This window comes from Marmota marmota, unplaced genomic scaffold, assembly GCF_001458135.2.
Source record: "Marmota marmota marmota unplaced genomic scaffold, marMar, whole genome shotgun sequence".
In the NCBI taxonomy this organism is placed as follows: Eukaryota; Metazoa; Chordata; class Mammalia; order Rodentia; family Sciuridae; genus Marmota; species Marmota marmota.
In genome coordinates, this window is record NW_026000026.1 from 13861899 (window position 1) to 13889064 (window position 27166).

Below are 27166 nucleotides of genomic sequence, written 5' to 3' on the forward strand. Positions count from 1 at the left end.
TCCCCTCCCCCACCCTTCTTCTCTTCCACTGCCTTTTCAGGGTAAAAAAGCCATTTGGACCAAACAAAGCAACCAAGAAGTATACCAACCAGGGGGGTGGAAGCCCACACAACCCACTATAGGAAGAGGCTTTTGCTAAACACACACTTGAAGCCCACTTTTGGCACTAGGATTCCTTTTCCAGAGACATTTCTAGCAAGTTCTCCAAACATTCCCAACTCACTAGTCTCCCAGCTGGCCCTTTGTCTCACCCTGGTAAGTGCAGGTTAGCATTTGAATGGACCCTTCCACACAGGTAGGGTCTGCTGGGTGAGGACAGGCTCTCAAAAGAGAACTTCTAGTTGACCAGATGCCAAGTGCCGCCCCAAATATTTCTAATGGAGAGAGAGGGAAGGGGAACACGGACAGAATAAAGCTAGTTAAATATGATGGTACATCCCAACATTCAGGATTTTTTTCCTTTATTACATTAATCATTTGCTTAATGGAAATTCTGCTTGGAGGGGGGAAGGTGCTCTTCTAATTGAATTCGTTTGCAATGGAAATTTATGTAGCAATGTTCAAATGTGTTGTGTCAAAACCTGATAATGTAAGTTTACATCTAAAAGTTTGTAAACAAAACTATTAATCTATGTTTATCAGAATTGATAATTTTAAAGTTTGGCATTAAGTTCTAAGATGATGTTTCTTTAATGCACTGGAGCTTTTTTCCCCTGGAACTGCTCACAGCTCTTCAGCTGTCAGCCTTCATTGTTAGCAGCTGTGAGAGAAGGGTTAACAAGGAAGAAAGCTGAAACTTGGTAAGAATGAATTTAAAAAAAAACAACTGCATGAGTTTTTCTTAATTTATCTGTATTACCGCTGCTCTTCAATAAGAGGGAAGCCATTAAGAGGAAACTGAGCAGAAATCACGGTGTGGGGAAAGCATCTTAACAGGAAGGTGACCTATCACAAAAAACAAATCACTAAAATCAAATTAGCTTCCAGAGGCCAATGATGTCATACGCCAGCAAGTACTGCCCTCCTCTAAAATACTGCCCAGCAACGGGGAGGAGATGCTCAAATTACATCTTTAATCCCCATGTTCCAGAATGAGAGATGGAATTTCTTGTCCTGCTGTGGGGTTTTGACACTAATGACTCTATTTCCTAAATCTTGAATCCCCAAACCTAGTCAGTGGGATCTAAACAAAAAGCAAAAGGTGCTGGGCTAGCCCAGGCTGCTTTAGTCCTGGTCCTGCCCAGTGGCTTAGGTCGTACCCAGCACCCCTCTGCCTCAGTTTCTTCTAAAATAAACTACTTAAATGAAATGTTCCTTTATCCCTTTCAGATCCAAATGTGTACAGGTTGATAGAAGCCTAGATTGTTCAATTTGATTCCATCAGTGATTTTAGCACTAATGGAGCCCAGAATTTCAAAAGTTGATCAAACAGAAAGCACCAGCTATGAAGAAATCTTTTTTGGGGGTAGGGGGTGGGGGGAGTATGTGCCTGATCTAATCAGTTTTATCAAATCTGCTTTTCAACTAGTGGCAAAAATATTTTAAAGGAGCAGGGAAAAGAATGCAAAATTCTACTGTGTACAATACCTAAACTGAGAAAAAACTGGCCATCCTACTGAGCAGCCTTTGTGTGTGTGTGTGTGTGTGTGTGTGTGTATGTGTATGTGTACACGTGCACATGCCCCTTCTCTCCTGGACCTTAGTCTGGAAACAGGCTTTGCAAAGCAGGCAGAAGAATGCAAGCACTGTGTAGGTGCCGTAGCAGGACAGGGACACCTGGAAAGGTGGCATGCTGCGGGAACACAAGTGTCTACAGCCTTGAAGATATTATTTGGTAATAGTTTAAGTGTCCTGATTAGGCTTGACCTGGAAAATGGCGTAAACACAACCTTTTCCCTCCCAGGTATTTTCTCAACCACTTTTTTTTCCAAGTTGTCCCCTTACCATAAAATTTTAATATCACAGATACACTATGTTCCTGTTAATGTACTGTGGGATCTGGCAATAGCTAAGCCTTTTTTTCTTTTTCTTTCTTTTTTTTTTTTTTTTTGCGTGCACATTATACACACACACACAAGCCAAATCTGGCTCTATTGCAAGTGCATGGGATAAACAAAGCAAACATCTCCCCCACTTACAAAATTTGATGAATTTTCCCCAGTATTTGTTTTCTTTAAAAAAAAAAAAAATCAAAGTTTTGTTTTCAGAAGCCCCCTGATGCACTGGGCCAAGGGTAGTGCCCGTTAATTCACATGGCAGGAAGGCCAGAGTAAAAGTCTAGTGACTTAGTTCCTTCAAGGCCAAGAGTCTGCACTGCAGAGCCACTGTCACCTGTTGACACTGCTCAGCCAGCAGAGGCAGGACACCCAAGAGGAGCTGGCGCCATGGCACCCTCCGTCTGCAGACTATTCTGGGTGAACTGAGAGGCTGCCTTCCAGCTTCAAGTGTGGGCAAGGTCTGGGTGTTTATTCTATGGGCCTATTTTAGGGTGAGTGTGTTACAAATTAGCCAGGGACACAGCTATCAGAGAGGCAAGGGTAAACTCAGGCTGTGGACAGAGGGTAGGTAGTGGCAGTAATGTGGGGACACATTTGAAGAAGACAGAGGAAAAGGTTTGGGGGATCACAGAGAGAAAAAGCAGGAAGGATGTGGGCAGAACGAGTACATTTAGAAATGGGGTAGGGGGCAAAGCCAGTACATTTTAAGGCTATAAAAAGTTGTATGAAAGAATAAAGAGAGACTTGGGGAGATAAAGGTTTGGGCACTTTCAAATATGGCAGGCTTCAAATACCTGGTGGCAAGGGGATCAGACAAGGTGCAGCCAGGCATAGATGGGTTCAACATTAGGAAGAACATTTTTAATAGCCAAAGACATTAGAAAGCCATTAATGAGGATTTCAGATTAGCCATCCTTAAGTTCTGTCTCCTTTCAATGTCTTAAGATCTCACCTGGGTGGGGCACAGTTGTGCATGCTGCTAGGGAGGCTGAGGCAGGAGGATCACAAAGTCAAGGCAGGCCTCAGCAACTTAGCAAGGCCCTAAACAACTTAGGGAGACCCTGCCTGAAAAATAAAAAAGAGCTGGGATGTGCATCAGTGGTGAGCACCCCTGGGTTCAGTCTCTGAAGATTGCATAGATGCAGGGAAGTTTTCATAAAAGTATCTTAAATGTGACCAAACACAGACTTAAAATCTAGGAACCCTGTTTTATAATTCAAACCCTAAACCTTGGCTTTTGGGTCAGGAAGGGCTGGTTTTGAGGCCCCTACTCTCAAACTTGAAGGATATAAGGGGCACATGCCCACAAGGCTGACAACCAACCTTGACAAGCACACTCCCCCCACCTCACTACCCTAGGAGAGCGCTGGTTTCAGAGTGTCCTGGCTTATGTTGCTGTTCCAATTAGATTCATTAGAAAAATCTGTTTTGGGTAATTGAGGTTGTATGAGAAGGTGAAATATACCATTCCCCTTAAATCCAAATAGCATTTGGTGCCCAGAAGCCCCCAGGGTGCCTGGAATTTCCACCACAGATTACAGAAACTTTAAATAGAGCTTCCACTAAAGCCAAATTTATCTTCCAGGATTCCTCCCACCCCCCATGCCCACCCCCTACCTCTGCCCTTCCCTCTTTTTGTTGCCTTCCTATGGTGCCAGTCATCTTTTCTGGAATGTCTATGTCTCCCCTCAAAACTCTGCTGCATCATCATCTGGTCTGGAGAAGCAATCCACACACAGTTCAGGTGACAAAAGAATATGTGTGGACCTTACTGCACAGGGCACAGGTGGTCAGGTGACAGTAGCCATGCCCCAACTGAGGGCCAGAATTTTCGATGGGGCCCCTTCTGTGGAAAGAGGGCCGCTAAGTGAGGGGGGTCTAGAGACGGGGAGTGGGTCGGCGTCTCTCAAGGGCCACACAGGGGGGGANTTTTCCCTGCTCCTTTAAAATATTTTTGCCACTAGTTGAAAAGCAGATTTGATAAAACTGATTAGATCAGGCACATACTCCCCCCACCCCCTACCTCTGCCCTTCCTCCTTTTTGTTGCCTTCCTATGGTGCCAGTCATCTTTTCTGGAATGTCTATGTCTCCCCTCAAAACTCTGCTGCATCATCATCTGGTCTGGAGAAGCAATCCACACACAGTTCAGGTGACAAAAGAATATGTGTGGACCTTACTGCACAGGCACAGGTGGTCAGGTGACAGTAGCATGCCCAACTGAGGCAGAATTTGATGGCCCTTCTGTGAAGAGGGCCGCTAAGTGAGGGGGTCTGAATTTATGGTGGGGGTTTTTCATCCAGGCAGATGAAGTGTTTGCATAAATACTGTTTTCACTACCTTTATCATCAGCTGTGCATCTGCCCCAACCCAGTATCTGGCCTCATCCATTGGAGGCATCTTTCCTTTATTTGGCATTTGCCTCAAACAGCCTGGTCACGCAGCCCCTTCTGCAGACAGCAAGCAGTATGCTGCTGCTGCTGCCTCCGCCGGCCAAGGCTGGCAGAGATGCTGGGAAGGCAAGGGATAGCAGCAGCAGTCTTAATTGAACAGTAATTAATTGAACAGCTTCAAAGTCTTATTGCTACTCAGTTAGCACACAGAAAACCTTTGTCACTGGAAGACTGAGGAACTTAGTAGCTGCCTAAATTATCTTTCCGCCTCCTTTTTCTTATTTTAAAGAAGCCCAATGACAACTAATATGAGTGGGCTTCAGAGAAGGCTCTCTCCCCTCCTGCCCTGTTCCTCTCAAGGGACCCTTTTCTACTTGGCATGCTCTTTCTTGGCTATAGGAATGAACCAAAAAAGCTGACAGCTACTTAAAACTTAGATGTGCCTTGTACTTTTGGCAATGAATAGGAAGCCGAAAATATAAGTATGAACACAATTAATTGTTAATTATAATGTATATCACACACAGGCATGAACAGAGATTAAGTTTGGGAAGCCCAGGGTATTACAGAGGGCTAACAGGTGGTAATGGTGCCAGGACACACCTAGGAAAGCCAGACAGTGGGGAAACACCTTTTTCCATTTAGGGTTACTTATTACAAAAAGCCACTGATTTGCCACCCAAGCCTCCTGGACTGAAGATTTAACTTTCTTCAGAAATGCAGTTTAATGAGAATGTGAGTACCATTTTCCATTTCTTTATAATTCATCAAATATAGACAATCTACAGTTTCCAGAGACTGTCACCTGGACTTTGATAACAAACCAGTTCCTCCTCTAATCCACACACCATCTCATGCAGTCCTTCAATCTAGCGAGTTCCCCATTTGGACCAGGCCACAGCTCTTGTCCTTCATCCCTCCTCAGCCTTTTTTGGACACTAGCCTTCTTGACTTACTCTTCCTTAGCTGCATGAACCCATTAGCAGCCTTTACTTCCTCATTCCTATTAATATATCTCAAAAATTTATCTTTACCTGATGCAAATCCATTTGGAATTGGAAATATACATTTAAGGTCCTTTGGCTCTAAAAACAATGACCCCAGTAGGGTTGCCAGCAAGATCACCAATCCTAAGCAGAATCATCAGACAGACAACTGGTCAAGGGGACCCCTAGTCAATCCACTTGCAGATCAGCCAGTTCTTACCATACCAGTTTCCTCAGGTCTCTTTAGCCAGGTCACCCAGCTGTCTTGACAGGTCCTCAAACATCTGCCCACACTTCTGGGGTCTCTCAAGCCCTACTACTGATATGCATTAAGATGCATTAAGTTTTTCAGCTCTCAGCCCCCACTTATCCAGTTAATCTGGGGTTTTCAAATTCTGAGAGTCTCTATAGAAAAATAAACAAGAGTAAAAAAAAACGGGGGGGGGGGGGGAACTTTCAGGTTTAAATATTGAGATTTTTTCTTCCTGATACTAATCTATCTTAAAATTGAGTCTATGGGTTCTTTCTCAGCTTATAACAGTATTTTCAACCAGGGGTGATTTTGCACCCCAGAGGATATTTGGCAAAGTCTGGAGACATTTTTGGTTGCTACAACTAAGGGGATGCTACTGGCATCTAGTGGGTAGAGGCTAGGGATGCTGTTCAGCAAATTGCAATACACAGGACAGTCACCACAGCAGTTACCCACATCCAAATATCTGTCACCAGTGCAGAGGCTGAGAAATCACGAACTAGGTTTGCTCACTGGTTCTAAAACCCCTTCCCTTGGAGTGGTCCCACATCTCCATCTGAACCCTCCCTGCTTTCTCCTGGACTATCTCCCTTTTTCCTGTCCAATTCTCCAACTGTTCTATCACCAAATATATTTCTTCCCTGGAGAGTTTTCTCTGATCCAGTGATCTCAAATTCTAGGAAGATTGATTGCCAATCTGAGTTTATGGTTCTCCACCTTTCTTCTAAACTTCAGATCCTTTCTTCCAAATAATGGGTTGTTAAAAATCTCCACCAGACTGCCACATCCTTTTTCATCTCTGCCATGTCTGAAATCGAATTGGTTCCACCATCTTTACCAACCCACCATCTTTACTAACTCCTCTCCAGGTCCTCCCCTCACTTTCTTGTCCTACTCCCAATATCCCATCATCCCAATGCCCATCTTTGACTTCTTCACCTTTTGTGTTCCTCTTAAGTGCCTTCCTAATTCTTTCATTGTGTCTGGGTCTCTCCCTTAACAGTCAGGGGCACCCTCAGCCTCCTGGGTGCATGACTCCTTTCCTTTGTTCTCTTCATCAGGCCCAGTTTCCACATTGCTTCTACCTTTACTAAAACTTGGCTCAATTCCTCACTTGTAGGACAAAAAACTTTCAATGCCTTTTCATCTTCTAATAAAACAGCCTCAAAGGTGTTTGCTTGGGTGCTTCATGGCATCCTGAGAGAGATCCAATCCAGTTTGCCCTGCCTTCTCTCTCACTACTCCTCCAATATGGGCAGCCTGGTGAAGATTTTTAACAGCCCATTATTTGGGAGGAAAGGTCTGAAATTTAGAAGAAAGGTAGACAGCATAAACTCAGATTGGCAATCAAAAGTGGCCTGTTCTGTTTACCCAGCCATGCTCCAAGTTTCCTACCATTGGATCCTTTGTTCCTAATAGGCAAACGTAACCCCGCCCCCTTCTATTCATAGCTAAGGTGTTTGTCCTTCCACAGAACCCATTTGAAACGCCATTTTTGCCATCACGACTTTCAAGGTTCCTTTAATTAAAGATCTTTTCTTTCATTTGTATGTTCCTCTGTATCTTAGGAGGAGGGACTGGTATCTGCCCAATCTTCATCCTCTCAAGGTACTCCCCTAGCAAAGAACCATGATACAAGAAAGAATGTGGAACAAAGGGGCCCCACAGGCCAATGAGACCTTGAATCCATTTTTCCATGAATGGTGCTCTGGAAGTGGGCGCAAGGTGTGGCGAGACCAAACCATCCCTTTGGAGTCCCCATCTCAGCTTCGCTGGGGCTCCAACCCCAACATCTACTGACCTTCCACTTGTGCAGGGCTCAGCATCCCTGGGGCCTCAACTCCTTATTCATCCTGGACTGCTCCTCTGCATCGGGGCAGTAAGCTCTCTCCCCAGGGTCCCGGCCCACTACCTCCAGGCCCTGGAAATCTTCAGTGTGTTCGCCTCGCCTCGGCAGCGGTCCCTCTGTTGGGTAGGCTAGGCTACCGCCATTAGCGAACCCAAAGGTTGGCCCCTGGGAGCCCCCGACCTCCTCACTCGGCCTTTGCGACTTGTGGCATCAGAAAGACTGACCCCACGGCGCTAGCGATCCTCGTGGCCTTCCAGGCCTGGCCGCTGTACGCCAGCCCACCAACCGCTTCCAACCACCCCAACAGCACAACCTCTTTGGGCGTTCCAACGCGGCGCCCCCTATTGGACCTCCCACCCATATCCGGTTTCCGGTCCGACGCCCCCTGCTCATTCGCCAGGCAGCCTTGATTGGCGTGACCCCAGCCCAATAGCTGACCCGGTGTTGGGGTCGTAGGGGAGTGAGTTGCTTGTTGGTACCCAGTGGGCCCATTCAGTGGATTCTTAAATGCTTAATCCATCGACCATGAGGGTAGTTGGCCAAACTTTGAACCAAAGTTCAATCTTGCCATCAGGAAGTGTGTAGACCCACCGAGCTGAGGCATTATGCCCTTGGGAAACCCCAAACGTTACCTACAGGCCGACTTTGTCAGCTTTCCTCCGTGCAGCGCGGCCACGTGGATGGTGGTACAGAGGGGCAATAGTGTGCCGTGGCGGTGGTACCCTGGTTCAAAGAAGGATACATTAAACTTAGCGGAACCAGACCGTGCAGTAGCTCCTCTGCCTGAGGCGCGTGTACCGCGATCTGTGCGGCGCGCCTTTCTTGCCGCAGCCCACCTCGCGTAACACTCATCTGGCGTCCCTCCGCCACGAATTCTGCAGGCAAGGTGATCACCTGCCCGCTGCCCACCTACTCTTGCAACTGAAGGAGGTTTGAAAATCCCTGTCACCTGCTAGTGAGACTGACCACGATGCGTGCGTGCCGGGTTTTACGTGATCTAGGAGCGGCAATTTCCCCCCCAGACTCAAATCCCTCTGCAGACGCCAGACCCAAAGCAGTGTGTGTTCATGCATAGAGCCCACCAGGTGATGTGGTTATTTACCCTCTGTGGGTTTGGAGTCCACCGTGGTTCCGGAAGGGGCGCGCAGCTCTGCGGGCGAGCGCTGGGTTTGTGGCCGCGCTTAGTGCCACCTCGGCAAACTACAACAGTGGAAAAGTAAAGCGGGTGTTCTAGGATCATACCCGGAAGGAGAGGGACTGGCAGGGGGCTAGAGATTGATTAGAGGTACTGGCGGACCGACCCTGCAGCCAGCTGTAGCTGGCGCCCGAAGCCGGAATCAGCGCATCGCTGCCGCCGTTGCCGGCGCGGCTCGGTTGAGAAACCGTGGATTAGGTGCGCGTAGCGTTTTCTAGTCTTTGAGACCACCCTAAATTGGCCATAAACCTCTACAAAAACCCTTTTTAACCCTTTCCCGGGATGCGGAAGTCTAAGGCCTGAGCTGGGTAGGGTCTCACTGTGCGCCCCGCACCATCTTCCCCATCATTGCGGCTGCAGCTTCCACCTAGGGGGCTTTGCTAGATTCTCTGTCATGCACGTTTAAGACCCTCTTTTATTCCCCTGCGTCACCATCCACATAAACTGGAGAATCCTGCCTGCGCCACCCGAGGCCACTGCCGGAAACCCCGAAAGCGTGATGGGGTTGGGGGATATTTAAGTGCTTTACCGGAGCCAGTCTCGGCAAACGACAAACAAAAGCTGCAAAAGCATCAGAAAGTAACCTAGAACGTCTTCAAAACAAATGATGTGTTCGCACTTCGCAGCCCCTCATCCACATCTCCTCTCCACCCCTCTGGTGGGCTCACGACCACCTGTCGCATTCCGATGCGCGCATTAATACCCCCTTCCCAGACATCTGCAGCCTCATTCTCCGTACTTGGAGCTCAAGATCTGTGGCTGCCTGGGACTGGGGGTTCAGCTAAGGGGTTCAAAGGTATTCTGGGGTGATACAAACCCTCCTGCAGTCCCTCCCCCCCCCCCAGGGAGAATCAGTTGGGGAGGGAGGGTTTCAGCTCCTGTACTCCAGCATCCCGAGGCCCACGTCTTGCGTCACGTGTCCTGCAACGCAGGAGCGCTTTCTCTCTGGCCAAGGGAGAAGCGAGGAGAAAGACTCCAAATCAGTCAGGGAGAGGAGAGGAAGGAGCCAAAACATCCCTGCGAGGCCTGCGCTCATCAGCCCCCTTACCCAAAGTCCGGGGCTGCTGAAGCCTGAAGCAGTCTCCTGGAGCCGGATCCAGCTCTTCACCGGGACCGGCGTCCTCTGGTGGCAGAGAGAGCGCGCAACTGGCGATTTTCGGACCGAATCGGCACGCTCCTCATATCCAAGCAGGCGGAGCTGGCCTGGAGCATTGAAAGAGAAGAGGGCACAAGGGTAGGCCAAGGGGTGGCTGGCCAGGGGACAGCCTGAGGGGATAAAAGTGACCAGGAAGGAGTCAAGACTCCACCAGCAAGAACTGAGTTGCTTCTGCCATGGTCAGGGATTCCAGGTTCTGAGTCCCCAACCTCATAAGGGTTGGAAAATAAGGTTGGAGAACTTTCCAACTAGTACTTTGATATTTTTGAAAATAATTTTTGACCCTAGTTTGGTTGGGTGCTCCGTCTTACGGAGCCCCAATATACTTTAAGAGACCGCCACCCTGTTATGGGCATGCGCAACCGCCTCGACGGCAATAATATGTCAGGACAACGCAATATCCCCCCTGAAAACGGGGAACAGCCCGAGCAACCACCCTTGGAGGCCCCAGGGGCAGCTGCCCCCGGTGCTGGGCCTAGCCCAGCCGAAGAGATGGAGACCCAATCGCCTCACAATGAGCCCATCCCCACCGAGAGTGACGAGGCCTGTGGACCCCCAGAAGTCTCCAGGCCTAACTTCCAGGGCCTCAACCAGACCTTCGAGGAAGCCAGAGCAAGCGGAGGCTACAGCCCACCTCCTGAGGAAGCCATGCCCTTCGAGGTCGAGCAGCCCAGCTTGGGAGGTTTCTGGCCTACCCAGGAGCAGCCTGGGTTCCCCATTGGGCCCCCTGCAGGCCTCGAGGCCTTCAGCCCAGCACTCGTGGAGCCCGGAACCTTCAGGGGTGAAAGACCAGGCCTGGGAGGATACAGTCCTCCACCAGAAGAAGCTATGCCCTTTGAGTTTGACCAGCCTACCCAGGGAGTCTGCAGCCAACCTCTCTTGCAGGTCCCAGACCTTGCTCCGGGAGGCCCAGGTGCAAGGGTCCCTGGAGCTCCTCCAGAGGAGCCCAGAGTCCTCCAGCCTGCAAATGCTGGCTTCAGAGGAGGATATAGCCCTCCCCCTGAGGAGACTATGCCATTTGAGCTTGATAGAGAAGCATTTGGGGATGACAGCCCACCTCCCGGGCTCCCCCGAGTTATCCCACAAGTCGTCGGTGGCAGCCAGTTCACGGCAATCGCGGTCCCGAGTGCGGTCAGCCTCGCTCCCTCCGCAAACGCGCCACCCCTCTGGGTCCCAGGCGCCATCGGCAGCCCAGCCGGAGAAGCTATCAGACCTGCTTCTAACTTCGCAGTCGATAGCCCCCCGATGGAGATCTCCGGACCCCCGCTCGAGATTGGCAGCGCCCCCATTGGGGTCGACGACGCTCCCGTCAACATGGACAGCCCCCCAATCGCGAATGACGGCCCGCCCATCGAGGTCTCCGGAGCCCCAGATAAGAGAGAGCGAGCAGAGAGACCCCCAGTTGAGGGAGAAGCAGCCGAGATGGAAGGAGGCTCGGCTACCGCTGCTGCGGAGGAAGGAAAAGTCCCCTCTCCAGGGGACGGATCCCCTACCGCCTCAGCCGATCCCGATCCCGACATCCGGGCAGACCCTGCCGACCCAGCGGATCCTGACACCGGAGCAGCCCCTGCAGCCCCAAAAGATCCTGGTGCCAGGAGAGTCCCTGCTGCCCCAGCAAAACCAATCCCCAGGGCAGTCACTGCAGCCCGTATCCCTCCTGCCGCCAGAGCAGCCGCTGCCGCCCGGGCAGCCACTGCCGGCTATGTCTCAGGGGCCAGACGCAATCTCCATCACCTTAGACCCCCCAGCCCCGAGATCCAGGCTGCTGACCCGCCTACTCCGCGGCCTACTCGGGCGTCTGCCTGGCAGGTTAGGGCTGAGCGTGGCCGAGGCTGCAGCAGGTACGAGGAGGAGGCAATCGGCGACGACGATTCCTCCAGCGATGAGTCCGAAGATGGGACCTCCGGCTGCTTCCAGTGGTTGCAGCGCCGAAATCGCCGTCGCCGAAAGCCCCGGCGCAACTTACTCCGCAACTTCCTCGTGCAAGCCTTCGGAGGCTGCTTCGGTCTTTCTGAGAGTCCCCAGCCCAAAGCTGCCACGAGCCCCACCAAGGTCAAGAAGGTATCTCTGGCGGAGAAGCGCAGACAGATACGCAAAGAAGCCATTGAGATGCGCGCCCAGAAGCGCGCAGCGAAGAAACGCAGCAAGCTCATCGACAAGCAACTTCAGGGCGAGAAGATGGGTTACATGTGTACACACCGCCTGCTGCTTCTAGGTAATGCGGCGGACTCTGCCTGTGGGCAGCAGGGCCGCCAGGGTACCCGGGGAGGGGGTGGCAGGGTTGCCCGGTGGGTTTTGGGGCTCAACAGTGGGAGGAGGGGTCCGGACAAAGGCGGGAAGATCCTGCTAGAAGTTCAAGGGAGGGACCCTAACTTTGCCCTGGGAGCGGGAGGGATTTGGGTGGGTTCGGGTGGCCGAAGTATGTGCCCTCCAGGGAGAAAAGTGAAGCCGAGCGACACTGGGGGTCGTTTCCGGCTGGAGAGGCCAGCGCCAGCGCCAGCGACCGTAAGCTGGACAGGCGGGGGCTTCAGGTGAGCCAGGAACTGCCGGGGAGGGGCCTCTGGTCTCCCCTGGCTATGTTGGTTGGGGTCATGGTGGGCTGGGGTCATTGGGGAAGGCGCGTCCCTGCCTCGCCTGGCACGGCTGCTTTGACTCAGTCAGCTTGTTGTTGGTGTGTGTTGGTGTCCATATTTTGTGTCCGCCTGTGCATGTTACGCTCAAGTGTACCCCAGTTCCCATCCCCAGCACCCCCAAATTACCCGCCGACTGTGTACTTGTACCTGAGAACAGGCTGTCTTGTGATTTGCGCCATGGCGCGGGCAAAAACTTTCCGTGTTCACGCACTCCAGTGGTACCTGTGCGCGGTCGCTCTGCAGCGAGCGGCGCGAAAATGCAGGGAGAGGTGGCGGGGCATCCTGGGTAATGCGCTGGGCCGCTGGCCGGGGGAAGAGGGGTCGCTTCTCGCGGGCCTCCATAACCTTTTTCCTGTATGTCTTTCTCTCTTTTTCCCTTTGCGCTAAGCGTTTCCTCACTTCTCATTCGTTCGCCAAACCCTCCCGCCTTTACGGTTGAAAAACCAGACACACAGGTATCTGGGGCTCTGGGGCTGCAAACATAATTTCTGTATTCTCCACACACTCTCCTTACCTGGTGGGAGGCTGGAGGGGGCGGGGGGAACACAACCCACTGTTGGCAAGTCCAGATCCAAAACCACAAGGGACTGGTTCTGAGGGGGTGGGCGTGGCTGTTTTTAAAATATGATATAATTATTTTTACTAGCGAAGAGCCCGAGGTAAGCCAATCATTTACACTTATACAAGGAATACAGTAGGAGGGGCTTGGTTTAAAAAAATGGGAGTTGGTGTTGGGAGTGGAATGTCTTGTGTTGAAATACAATTAAAATTTAAAAAAAAATTAAATGTTCCAAATGCATTTTAAGTATGTGGACAAAGTATGGAAAACTGTGACTATGACTTATGATATGTGTTTGCATGTGAATTTTTTCAAGCAGCTTTAGCTGGGGGCAAAAGGCTTACAGGTAAGGTCTTCTGCCAATAGGCTTTGAATAAAATAAATAAATAAATAAATAAAAGGGTCTTGTTGATTAAACTTAAAATACTATCATCTAGAAGAATGCTTCTGGAGGCCCTCACCTCCCCCGCTCCACCTTTCCCCAGCTCTCAGTGCCCCCATCCCTCTACAGGCCCTTCCCTCCACTGCAGACAACTTATGTCAAATCTGGGATATTAACTCTTTTTGCCACAGTTAAGTAAAGCATCAGTTAACACTGGTCTGAATCTGTGACTTAAATGAAATTTGAAAAGTAAAGCTCCATAATCAACTTTTGTGTTTACTAAGACCTTTCAAGGGATTTCAAGATCACAATTTCTCATGCTGTGCTACATTTGTTTGTTAAATATTTTAAAATATGTGATGGTTTTTATTAATGACAGTATTGACATAACTGTGCTGCTGTTATGTGTCTCCTGCAAATCACAGTTTTTCATGTTATCATCTTATTTATGCCTTCCTGGGGAAACAATGACATTATCATTCACCCAAAAACATAAAAAGGAAGTAGTTTGAAATTTCAGATATCCCAAAGCCACAGAACCTTCAATGACAGTGTACTGATTTTGCCATTACAGACCCACTTCAATATTTCAAGCTTAGTTCTGGGAAGCAAACTTGTGAACTGGGAGGAGGGAGGGACACAACTGGTTACAGATAGGAGATCCAAGTGATGGTGCCCACCTGACCCCTACTTGGCAAATTGACAATGTCCCTTACATGTTGGAGCCTCAGTTGCCATATTTGAGAAATTAAGCTTCTTCCTAGCAAATCTTCACTAAGCTGTCCTCTCAAGAATGGGGGCTCATACCATTATGCAACCATCAATCCTGCAGCAAACTGTTCATATCTGGGGTCAGGAATTAAAAATTTTAGAAGTTTCCCTTTACTCCTCTTTAATTTGTCTTCAGGGGAAAAAAATTAAACATAAGAAGGAAAAATGTTAGGATACTTTTGCTCCTTGGGTCTTGGTAGTCAAGCAAGTTGGGATATAGCATTGTACAGAAAACAAGCTGATATACGTTGGGCCAAAGCTGGCCTGTGTTACCTGCTTCCTGAAACCATAGCAGTGTAGCTTGTCAAACCAGGCTACTTTCCCAGCAGGCTGGCTTCATCTTGCTGAAGTGACAAGAGAGGTATCCCATCTGGGCCTGAGTTATTGACTGAGGAGAGAGCAAAGAGGAAGTATAAAGACTTAGTTAAACTTAGGATAAGAACTTTTTGCTAAATTTCTAGTCCCAACACGTGAAACAAGACATCCACACATTCCTACCACTGAAAATGCAGGTCAGGTGTCATCTTTTGACATGGTTTCTACTTTGTGCCATTCATATTCATCCATTGCTTTAAAAATGTGTTGTTTACGTGCATATGCTTCCTATTTTTATTGCCCAAATACCTTACCCTCATTACAAAGAATGTTAAAAAGATAGAAACCAATAACATTTTGTTGGTTTCTATCTGATAATACATTATTTCCATGTTTTGTTGCCTTTTTAAATAATTTTGGTGGGCTACACTTTTTTTTGTTTTTCTTGTTTAACTTCATTCAGAAGTGACTCCTTGTTTTAAGAATTGAAGAGGGCTACTAGATCAGTTTCTTCAGTTCTGCTGCATTTATTAAAATTGTACAGGCAAATGCTATATATAATTATGGCCATTCTGCTAGGACACTTTATGCAGTGAATCACAATTAATTGTATGATAATTTATTTATGTTGCCAGGTGCAACAGTGATGTGCGGCCCACCTTGTAGAAGCGTTCTTACTTTTTCTTTTTTTCTTTCTTTTTTTTTTTTTTTAATACAGCTATTTCCCATATTTAGAATGCCTCCACTGAGCTGTTTGGTGCAGAGGGAAAGGCATGGCTTATCAGGTTACAAAATTTTAGAGTTAAAGAGATCTTTATTATTTTCCCTTCTCTCTCTCCCCCAATAGTATCCATGCTTCTCAGAGGCTGAAATTCTGTCCTGCTTTTTAAAATCTAAATCCCCATAAATAAAAATAATAAATAAATAACAATAAAAATAATAATAAATAATAATAATAAATATTTTTTTCATATGGATAGCTTAATTTTTTAAATTTTCCCACATTTTCCACCATGAAAAACTGGTTTTAAGCAAAGAGAATTAGTGCTATCTCCTTTCTGTATATCCCCTCCTGACTTGAAAGTGAAAATCTCACTGTTCTCAATATTGTTGGTGACTAGTAATGATAATAATAACACTTTCAGATTGCATTTTACATTTTTAAAAGTCTTCTATCTAGGCACATTAGTCCTTTGAAACAGTTCTGGGCAATAAAAACATAATAGGACCCCATTTCATGGTCAAATAAAAAAAGAAAAAATATCAGGGACTTTTTTTCAGAGACTTCAAAGGTAAGTAAAGGACCTGAGGTTTCTATTTCAGATACCATAATGCTTACCAAAAACATGGTAATAAGCTGTATGGCATTATTTAAGTGTAAAGCATGATTGCTGTAAATGTGTTCTGTGCTCCTAAAATCCCTTGTCAGTGACAGGTGTCTAGTAGTCTGTTGCTTTCTGAATTATAGCCAGGCCCTACCAGATCCCTGGTTATAAATGTCCATTGAGTGTACATGAAATGTGAGCTACCCATTTCTGAGATACCTGTCATTGCTATGGTGATATTTAATTTCCACATTTGCTTGAACTCATCTGCCAGCACGGCAGCACTGCAGTCTTAGTTTATTTGCAGATTTTTTTAAATTCATCAGTAGTTTTCTTTAGCAGAGTCTAAAACTTTTCTTTTTACTCAGGTTTCCAATTATAATAATAATAGTAATAATAATAATATTATTTCCAATAATAGTAATAATTATTATTTTAAAATAAAATGCAGTTGCTTTTACACATAGCTCCTCTACATACCTACCTGTGCAGTATTAGGGTGTTTAGAACTCTCTGGACCTAATGAGACTATTAAAATAATGGCATAATATTTTTCATAGTTTTTTTCTGTTTTAAAAGTAGTCCTTGCTCTTAATTCAGGGATAATTCCCATTTAGAAAGAAATTACCTTTGTTTATGCAGAAAGGTTGATATTAAACAAAAATAAATTTCTTTTTAGAGAAAATAACCTAATGTACCAGATTTTAAATTCCCAGCATGCCCCATTTTTCAGAGTCAATTTCCACTCTGAAATTCACAAACAAACACACACACACACACACACACACACACACACACCACCCCATCCCACCCCCAGTAAAATGGCAGCTCTTCCAATGCCTCTGCACAAAATACCTTTTAGGAGACACATAAAAAGCAAATGAAAATTGATTTCTGAATTTCTTGGGGTTTTGGTTTTTGTTGTTTGTCTAAAGCAAAGATGGGGTTCTTCCCAAACCTACCCTGCCCCTTCTAAGGCTTTAATGAATTGCAAAATTGACATGTTATTTGCCCATTTTAATATTAACTTTCTCAGGAGGAGGAGTTTTCGAAATAGAAAGGACAGAGCCAATTGATGCAGCAGGGTCTCACCATTAATTAAAGCAACCAAAGGGAACTAAAAGCAGTGGTGAATCTAATTAACCTTCTCTACCACTGGTGGCCCCCCACAATAGGAACATGAATCCTCACACCCACCATAACAGATTTCATTGAATTGGACTAGATGAATCTTTGATAAGATCAAGCTCTCTTTAGGGAGTGAGAGAAAAATGGCTCCCTTTTTGGAGTGCTACTGAGGAATCTTCAAGTCCAAAGGAACGTCTTCACAACTTAGAAAGACCAGTGGGAATCTCAGATGCCAACTGGCCATGGGGTAGGGCTAGACCTGGCCCTTGAACAAGGCGGGTTTCCAAAACAACTGGGAGGAGTTTGTTTTTTGGTTTTTTTTTTTTTTTTTTAATTCCTCTAAAAAGAAAGCAAGATACCAGACATGAAATGACTTTGGAGAAATCTCTAGAAGGCTTTTGAAGGATATTCAGCTCAGTAACTGGCCCCCAAATATTAAGTGTTATTTTTAGAAAATTTCTTTTCTTCCTTGATTTTTTTTTTTCTCCCTGCACAGGTGAGGGTGTGGTTCAGCTTTACTCTGTATCTCACAGGAGACTGTTCACTTCCAAGATCTAGAAGTAGCAGGAACCTCTGTCTCCCTTTCTGTCTCTACATTTCAGAGTACACTCTTTGTAACATTTTGTAAATGAAGCTCTACTCAAGCAGTGGACAAATGGCACCTTATCAAATTTATGATTGAAAGTGAAGTCACTTTCAGGTGGGCGACGTGGCATAGAGACGAAGGGATAGCTATTTTACTAGTCCTGAGAAGGTCTCACCCATTACCCTGCTTACCCCTTCCCCTTTCTCTTGCTCATTATTAGCTTCTGTCTGTAAATCAATTCAATACTGTGACTTATCCCAAGGACTTGAGCTTGAATTGTTCTATGATTTTTACACGTTTAAAAAAAAAGAAAGTGTCTTTAGTTTCCTTCCCAGCAGCTAGATGGTGACGAAGGCCAGACGGTGGGAATTGAAGAGGACAAGACCTCCAAGAAAGAGGTAGGGAACCACACAGAAAATGCATTTCTTTTATATTGTCAATCATCACACACACACTGTTGAGGCATTGGGTGCTTTGGTCCCTAACAAGTAGAAGACACACACCTTTCAGTTAGAATGACTTAAGCAGTCTTACACATGTGACAACTGGGAGTTGTAACAAGGGAAGATTGTTAGACAAGCAGCCTGTGACAGGGGAGGGTGCCTCTGCTGTACTTACTGAGAGGTAAAAACCCCAGATGCCTTGCAGAGTAATTGTTAAACCTCAAGAGAATTCACAAGTATTCCGATTTGTGGAGTTCTGCCCACAGACCTTGAACATCGGATCTTACTAAGTGTGTTTTAATGATTCAATTTGGGGTGAGGAGAGAGGTATAAAGGTACTATAAATTGCTATTCGATTTCAAATTTATGATGAGTCAGTCAATGTTTCCGACACTGTCACACATTATGTGTGGGGGACAGAGTAAGTACTTTAAATTTCCTCTAATGAGTTGATAATGGGGAAGAAAAACCTCATGTACCTACTTTCTCAGAAGTGTCACTATGAAGCTTTCACAAGCTCAGTGTCACTGCCAAGGGAGTGCCACTTCTTGCAAAGAAATCAGAATGTAGCCAGCAAGAGATTCACTCTGGTTCTTGCCTCTCCACTCAATCAAAAGATCACAACACCTCTCTCCTCTTTCCTATAGGAGTAATTTGTCTTGTATCAAACTGATTGCTAATATGTAAATTACTATGAAGTTTTTTTTTACAGGGAACCTGTATCCAGGTAAGTTTGAAGCTGAGGGATTTTTGAAAAAACAAACAGAAAACGATAATGCTTATGATGATACACAGACATTAAGGCCAGGCATTGAGATACAGTCTGGGAACCAAGAAGGGCTGCTTAATACACCTTTGTCAAAGGAAATAGGCACAAGTGTCCTGCATCCTAGCTAGTATCCATCCAAAGTCCCTGGACTTCTGGGACCCCCATATCCGAGCCTCAGTTTCTAGAGCTGTAAAAGTAACTGGTTGATTTAGTTGATGCAAAACAAAACAAACAAACAACAACAACAACAAAAATCTATCAAGGATAGATGGTCTTACTTGAGAAGTGTGTAAGTACCTACTCAAGTTGCTGGGACTTGAACACATCCTTTCAAAAACATACTGTTTGTAATCTGCACCTATCTATTGCAATCCACAAGTGTCCAGAGAATTTAAACAGAAGCCCTATGGGCTCCACCTAAAAAAGGCATACCTTATTTATAACTGGCCCCTTGATTTCTCCCCCCACAGTGGGCTTTTGATATCTTAGGAAGTGTCCATCTAATTCCTGTATATTTGCTGAAGGACATTTAATTAACTTATTATAACTTATTATATACATCATTCAAAGGTTCTTCTGCCCACTGCCACCAAAATATGAATGCTTTAATGACTGGCTTTAGAAGGGCCTAGAGATGGAGAAGGTTAGTTGGTATTTCAGGTGGCCACTAGATGGTGAGACAGTATAAGACAAAGGAAAGGTGACACAGCTATAGTACAAAGGAGAGGGGACAAGAGGAATCAGCAAAGATGGGGAAGAGTCCTAATTCACATTCACCACTTCCTCCCACCCCAGGATGGAACCCCAAATTAAATAGGCTGCATATCTTTAATCAGACTCAGGTTTTAGCTTTTAGGCTGTGACTTCTCTCTGTTAGCTGTATGCTGGGATTTTAGGAGCACTTTGGGGGATTCTTCTCGATAGAGGGGTCCTCCAAGCAGCTCCATTAACATTTTATCATGGAGGTAGGGTTGTCCAATGCACTGTAGGACATTTAGCAGCATCTCTGCCCTCTAGACATCAATCACAGACACACCCCACCCTACTGCCCACAACCACCACACATGTGACAACACAAACTGTTTTCATTCATAGCCAAATAGCACCCCTGGTTGAGAAGCACTGCACCAACATTATCCACACCCAGTTCAGGGGAAGTTAGAGGTCATGGGTGTCATAAGTTCCACATCTTACAAAAGTCTTCAGAGGGAAGATTGTCCCTCCAGTTAGTTCTAACCAGTTGACAATGTTCATACTTAACTTTGGCGACCACATTCTTGGGTAGAAGCAAATTCCAGAAATCTCAGAGAAGGTTAGCCAGGGAATTACTTCAAAGAAGTAAGCTATAAATTGGTCTAAGACTCTGGTCAGCCAAGTCAGCCCCTCAGCTAATCAGTGGGTGAGTGGAGTCAGGCTGTGATGTGGACCCTGTTTGCTGGATCTCCTTATTCCTAGGCCACAGGGAGCCAGCCTACCATATGAAGGTGACTTGTCACCTTTAACTGGTAGTTGGGACAGTGGAAGGATGCCTCTGAATGACTATACTGAAGAAGTTAAAATAAATTTTTTCAGAAAGAAAATGTAGTGCCCATTTCTCCCATCTAAGGTTCTATGCCCAATATCTCTTAGCATAATCAGAGAACAGGACTAAATGGTGATTTTAAACAGTGGTCTCCCCACACCTCCACCCACTTATAACTAATCTGACTCTCCCAAATAACCATTATGGAAGGAAACTTATTACTTATTTATTCTATTTGAAGGCGAAAATATTTTATTTTTGCCCCCATGTGGTCTTTATTCAACAGAGTATTCAGCTATTACACATGCATCAGGATTTTATTTTATTTTATTTGGTGTTGGGAATGGAACCTAGGGCTTAACAAATGCTAAACCTGCACCCTGTTTCTGAGCTAACTCCAGCCCTAATCTTTTTAAAACAGGTTTTTTTTTTTTTTTTTTTTTTTGTTTGTTTTTTTCCCTTAGAAAGTTTGGAATTTGTACCTCTAACTTCATTGCAAAGGCCAGAAAAGTAAAAATAAAAGATAGTAACCACTCTCCACTCCACAGAGGCACATGGATTTAAACACTTTGTTTGGGGGAGGGGGTTGTTGTTGTTGTTGTTTGTGGTGCTGGGGATTGAACCCAGGCTCCAGGCACTCTACCACTGAGCCACAAACCCAGCCCTAGCTTTTAGGATTAGGATTAGGGGCAGAAATGGTTGTTAGTTTGGCAAATTACATATTGGACTTGTGAAATTAAAAGGATTATTTGAAATAAAATCTTGTCTTCAGACTAGTTTGCTATGCCCTAGGTTCAGCTGAGCAAAGAGCCCCTTAACTATGATACCTCCTTATTACACCTCCTTATTACAGAGTACTAGAAGTTATTCAAGGCAAGCTTTCAGATTGTTGATTTTGACATTTTGCCTGGGACCAAGTACAATCTCTTTCCAAGGAAATGCTTAGAAGACTCCAGGCAGAACCCAAAAACAAATGCCCCAGACGTTAGGGGAAAATTTTTTTGAAGTGGATTGCCAGAAAACTTGTAGCTATTTCTAATTAAGAATTGATGTGATTTTTTTTTTTTTTTTGGTTGTTAAAAAGGAAAGTATAGCAACTAATTTTGTTTTGCAAAACAAATGGCCAGGCAGGCAGGATTTCAGATGGACACTTTTGGAGGGCTCCCCTTTCCAAGGGGGAGGCTCTGGCAAAGTCCCTCATGGGATCTAGTACCTGTGTAGCGCTTAGGAAATTGTCTGTTCTAGGGTAGTTTGGGTTTTGAGCTTACTGTGATTACACCATGTTTCCCCAGTGGGGAAGAGTCAAATCAATGAGGAAAGAGGTAAACAGAGGCTGCCCAACTTTTGGGGGCTCTAGGATAGTGGAAAGAGAGCACTGGCTTAGAAACTGGGGGTGGGAGTCACATCCCTATGACCTTGGTGATTCTAGCACTTAGTTCTATGATTCCATGCATTTGCCAAGTGACATCTAGAGAAGGCAAAATTTTGATTCTTAAAAGTATTGACAGTATTTATGATGATTCTGCTGAGTATTCCTGGGGTTCTGCCATGGTCAGAGAAGGGGCCTACATTTGATGGTCCAAGGGGCAGCCAGCGTGTGCTTCTGCATTCAACTTTTTAAATACACAAGTGTACATAAAGTTCTGTGATGTTGAGGTAGAGCTAGGGAAGGGGACTCAGGATAGAAACTCTTTCTCAGGTGGAGAGCAGATCTTAAACTCCTGCATCCATCTTGGTCCAAGACTCAGACAGACAGGTGGCACCCACAACTTTGATCCCCCATGTCAAGATCTGACTTGAGATTTTAAGGCAGCTCCAACAGGAAGTCAAATCTGCTGGGAGGAGGAGGAGGACCTGCAGGTTACCTTGTGTGGAAAAGGGGTTTTCCTCATCTTCCTCAGTAGTTTGCAAAGTTCAGAAATGGGGAGACAGAAATCAGCCTCCTGAGGAATTCCCTACTTTTTCTTTCTTGGTTTGTGCTCATTCATATCTCTTCTCTCTTTCTCTCTCTCTCTCCCTCCACCTCCCCTTTCCTGAATTTTTTTTTTATTAATAGGATTCTTATTAGGGAAGGGGCTTTCTGGTAAGAAATACATTTTCTTTTATTTTCTTTCTTTCTTTTTTAATGGAAAGAAATGAGAAAACCAACTATTCAGGGGTGGGAACTAGAAACAATAAAATAAAGCCAGACTCTCAGAAATGGCTGGCAGATGGCGCTCGGCTTTCACTGTTGAGATCCTAGCTCTTCAAAACTCTTCTTGCCCTGCGCCAGCGCCCAAAGCTCAGCTGCACATCCCCCTCCCTGATCCTCCTTCCCAGGAAGCAGGCAGCCCCTGATCCTCTGGCCTGGGGTATTCTTTAAAGGTTTCAATGGAGCAATTTATCTGAGGACAGATCCTGGTATTTTAATTAGTGGCTTTGTGGACCTTAGTTAGCTGCAGGAAAACACAGTAGGGGGTGACCTCCAAATTCACAGTTCCTGGCCCTGATTCTGCTGGGAACCACTTTGAGACCTTGGGCAAATTTCTTGGTCTCCTGGGTCCCTTCCAGTTTTCCTCTATTGGAAAAGAAGAGGGGGTTATCTTTCTTACGTTAAAACTTTTCTTTGTGTGTGTGTGAAAAGTTTAAGTAGAAGAGTTTTGTCAGTACAAACACACACACACACACACACACACACACACACCCCTACACACCACACCACCCCCACACACCTTTGAGTATCTGTTCCAAAGTGGCAGATTTGTATAAGAATCAAAGTGGGACCATCTTTTGTCCTTAGGTAAATAATTAACAATTCCTGGTCCCTTTCACTGGGAGCAGAGGTGCTAGGAACTTTCTTTCCCACCACAATCCAGGGCTAAAAAAGACAAAGGAGAAGAGGTCCTGCTTCCATCTGGGGAACCCAAAGAGCCTCCCTAGGGAGGGAGCATTTGAGACCCTGTGGGAAGATGAGGCAGAGGAGGGAGTAGAATTTGGGTACATATGAAATGCCTGTTTACAGAAATTTTTTTAAGGGCCTCTGAGATTTCAAGGCTAAATTTGAATTTCTGTCCTTTCCTCAGTACCTCCTATTCCTTAGTACTTCAGCCCCCTGCCTCCACCATGCCAGGATATTCTCGTGATGTTTAATTTTCCCTGTCCAAGAACGAGAACCCCTCTCCATCTCGGGTACCTCACTGAACTTGGGGCAGGCCCCTTTGGCTTCTTGTTTCCAGCGAAAGGGAAGCTGGAGCTGATGCGTCTGGGCCTAAATCCCTTGGTTCCGAGAACAGGTATTATTACCTTTTCCTTTTATCCTCTTTCCCACCCTTCCTTGGGGGGCTCCTGCTTTTTGGCCCTGAATTCTGATTCAGGCAGGTTAGCCACCCCCCTGTAGGTGCCATGGTAGATGGTGGGACACAGGTAGGCAGCTCTTTCTAGCACCTTCCCTGGCCCAATGGAGCTGCTCCCCACCAGAGGTCAGCAGAGAGCTAGAATAGCTGGTTGTGTTCACAGGAAAGTGGGGACCACTTAGAATTCTCTAGACCAAATGTAGGAAAAAACCTTGGCAGAAAAAGAGACCCACATTTTTGGGGTGTTTGGAGTTGGAGTTAGCTCCATTTTGGGTCCCTGGGGTCTTGGTTTTAACACCATTCCTGCTATCCTGGACTTTTGGGGGGCAGGGAACTTTGCTCTGTTATTTGATGGGTTTCTTTGCCAGTCCCCCCTCCAAATGCCCAAATCTTCTCTTGTAGGGGACCACACCCACTTAGAACTCTCCTTCATGGGGCCAGACTGCCCACTTTCGCTTCCTCTAGATCTTGGAACCCACACTTGGGCCTGGCCCTTTTTCTTCTAGAAATTGTATTTATTGTTAAAATGACATTATAAATATTACAGGAAATCCCCCTACCCTGCCCTTATCCTGCTATGACTATTTCTCCTTATCTCATGTTCTTTACCCACACGTATGGATGTTTTTAAGAAGGGTATTTATTAACTATGATATGTAAAAGATTTTGTATTTAGCACCCCCACCCCATTGCCTGCCCCAGACACACATTATAGGCCAGTTTCCTGAGGAGTCACCCAGGTCCGCCCTTGTTGCTTACAGTCTTTGACTGATTCAGTCCTTTTACTGAGGTGGGAAAAGTTAAAACCAACTCCATTTGTTCTTAATTGTAGAAGGAAAGAAAGAGAAGAGAAGGTACAAAAGGAAAAAGATAAATAAGCCCAGAGGTGAAAAAAGAAAGTTTTGAAGGAGTGGGAAAGAAGAAACAAAGAGAAAGAAAGATGTGAAAAGTCACCTTTGCCAAGTTCAGCTTTAAGTACCAGATGGGTTTCCTGCCCTCTAGAAACTTACAGTCTGCTAGAGAGGATCAGATTGCAAATAACTAAAGCTGCTCTAGGCAGAGCTGGAGAATTGCCAGAGCTGGAGAATTGCCAGAGCTGGGGGGGGCGGGGAAGAAGAGGAAGCTCAACAGGTGGTGGGGCATCAGCCCTTCCTGTCCCACCACCCCACAAGGCCATGTGGGTTCTAGGAGCCATGGAGGAGAACAGGATGGGGCCACCTGAGTCCTCTCAGCTCTAGCCATTGCCCTCTCTCCTGATCATAAAGTGATTGTTTCATTTTTGTCTTATTTTGAAATCAGGAATACCCTTCCCTTGTCCCACAATCTGATTTTTCCAAGTGTTTTCACATCCTTATCCCACTTAGTGGTTTTGTTTTGTTTTAAGAAATCTGACACACAATGGACCTTTTTGTCCTTTAAAAAAATAAATCTAATCTTCATGAATCTTTTTATTAAATAATCACCCAGAACAAAACAAAGCCAAAGCCTTAGGTTAAAGGCAAACTGTATACTAAGTGGACATCTCTGAAGTACAGGACATCCTTTGAATTTTACGCTAAATTCTTATTGTTTTCTCGTTCTTTCTTTTCTTTCTACTCTTTCACCTTGAAAAACAAGTATGTTCATTAGAGAGGGTAGATAATGAGGGAAGGTGAAGGGAAGAGGGGATGAGGCAGAAGAGGCAGCTCAGCCAGATGCAAATCTGGAGCAGCATGGGTGTGGAGGATATTGCCTCAGCTGCTTCTTTGTGACCTGTGCTTTATTCATAAGCTCAAGTGAAACAAACAATAAAAATCCTGTCCTGGATGGTTGCAATAGGATTCCATTCTCTGAAGTTGGGGGCTTTTGTTTGAAGCACAGCCACCGGGGCCAAAGGGGTTTCCCAGGCTGACCCTCTCAGCTCCTTCTCATGGGTAAGCCTCCCAGACCAGGAAAAGCTCCCTCTCTTTCCCAGTGCCAGGAGTTAGAAATGTGTTGATAATTGATTTGAGCAGAATTTGTATTGCTTTGAGACAGTAGAATAGCCAATTAGGGGCCAGTGCAGGGAGGAAGAAACAATTGCTGTTCTAATAGCCAAGAAAGAGACCTCACCACAAAGATGGTCACACAATGGGCCTTGTGTGACATCTGGAATTACTGGGGAGTCGGGGGTCATGGTGGTTCTTTAGGAAGGAGGAAAGAAATAGTGTTGGGAAGTGTTTAATAGAAATTTAGAATAAAATGACATGCCCGATTTAGGAAAAGAGTATATCCATCATAGTTCCAAATGAAAACAGTTGTCACAGTTACTTTTCAAGTTTTTGACCATTGGCAGGTCTGAGGTTTCTCGCACGAGAGGGTAACGTCCAACTTGGCAAAGAGCATGGAATACTGGCTAGTCTGTGGCACACATGCACCCATTTTCCCTCACTGATAAGTTATTCCTAATTTTTGGTTAACTTATAAATCAAAATAGCCTTGTTTCCTCTTTGCCTCTCTAGTAGCACCTCTCAGCACGCAGTAGCTACTCAAGAATCTGCTACGCCTCTCAGGAGGATGAGTCCTTGCCGGTCTGGTGAGTTTGCCTTAATTTGGGCATTTTTATTCATTCATTCATTCATTCATTCAATATACACAAGTTGAGTTCACAACATGTGCCCCTCCCAATGGGGAAGACAAAAGTGTAAGACATTGCTGCCCCCTTCTTGGTCCACAGTCAAAACCAAAGCTAGGAAGTTAAGGAGGGTGGTCAGTTTCTACAAAGGGATCATACTGAGAGTAGATAGCAACAATTAAGAGGATGGAATGATGGTCAAAAGACATGTTTCATCAGCTTTCAAGAGATCTCCAACCTAGCTGAGCAAACCAAATCAGAGCTTACATAAAATTATTGTGAGGACTGAAAATTAAAATGCACAAAACCCAGAAGGATCTACTTGGGTCAAAACAAACAACCTTGTCTAGACATTTGACAGGCACAGCCATTCAAATTTCCATGCCAGTCTGAGGCTGAAAGTCTGAACAGGAACAGCAGTGAACAGCAGTGACGAATGCGATCTAGCTACAGGGTAGGCCTTGGCCTTTGTTGATACCTTGTCAGAGAGGTTCTGGTGCTGGCCTTGCTTCCAGAAGGGGTTCCAGAGCCTAGCTTAGGGATGGTACTGAGAGCTGCTTTCAGCTTCCCTCTTTCATTTCTTCTCTATCTGGAGCCAAACTATGTCTTCTAGAATCTTCCAGGTCTAAATTGAAATTCCCTTAGCAGGTGGGTCCAAATTCTTCCACTTAACCATAGGATCTTCTGTCCATGTCAAGGATCAGGGCTCTGCTGGTGGGATGGGGAATGTCTAAGGTTTGCAGGCAGAGGTCCTAGAGTACCAGAATGTTCTCTTAGCTCCAGCCCTCCAGCTTAGCCTCACTCCTCTATGTTAGCTCCCGCAGTCCCTCTTAGATGCTGAGCTCTGGGCCTCTCTTCCTGTTTTCTGAAACAGACATATTCTGTATTCAGATACTCATTAATTCCTAGTCTGTGGAAAGAACAGCATAATTTTAGTCTCCAGAATTTTATTTCCAGTTTCCCATCCACAGATACTCATCT

The 27166-nt window shown here is 45.8% G+C and overlaps 2 protein-coding genes and 1 long non-coding RNA gene across 10 annotated transcripts in view; 2 read left to right on the forward strand and 1 right to left on the reverse strand.

The window, feature by feature from the left end:
• The window catches only part of Gnas (GNAS complex locus), a 55892-nt gene that overhangs the window by 3068 nt on the left and 25658 nt on the right, over window positions 1-27166 (forward strand). The window lies entirely within an intron of this gene.
• LOC107137583 (guanine nucleotide-binding protein G(s) subunit alpha) overlaps window positions 1-27166 on the forward strand; it is a 60333-nt gene that overhangs the window by 2407 nt on the left and 30760 nt on the right. For 4 of the 5 annotated variants that reach the window (XM_015480065.2, XM_015480071.2, XM_015480077.2 and 1 more), the window contains exon 1: window positions 10161-12042. The exons of the other annotated variant lie outside the window; for it this stretch is intronic. In XM_015480065.2, coding sequence (XP_015335551.1) covers window positions 10176-12042 — 1867 coding nt within the window. In that variant the 5' untranslated portion in view covers window positions 10161-10175. Of the gene's footprint in view, window positions 1-10160; window positions 12043-27166 lie in introns of those variants that run through there. 5 annotated transcript variants of the gene reach the window in all.
• LOC107137642 overlaps window positions 1-27166 on the reverse strand; it is a 41618-nt gene that overhangs the window by 2296 nt on the left and 12156 nt on the right. The window contains exons 4-7 of one of the 4 annotated variants that reach the window (XR_007350396.1): window positions 14446-14560; window positions 9720-9874; window positions 8579-8676; window positions 8113-8199 (exon numbers count right to left, since the gene is read on the reverse strand). This is a non-coding gene — a long non-coding RNA (uncharacterized LOC107137642). Of the gene's footprint in view, window positions 1-8112; window positions 8200-8578; window positions 8677-9719; window positions 9875-14276; window positions 14561-24257; window positions 27096-27166 lie in introns of those variants that run through there. The other 3 variants (XR_001502916.2, XR_001502913.2, XR_001502914.2) reach the window with 3 other exon arrangements.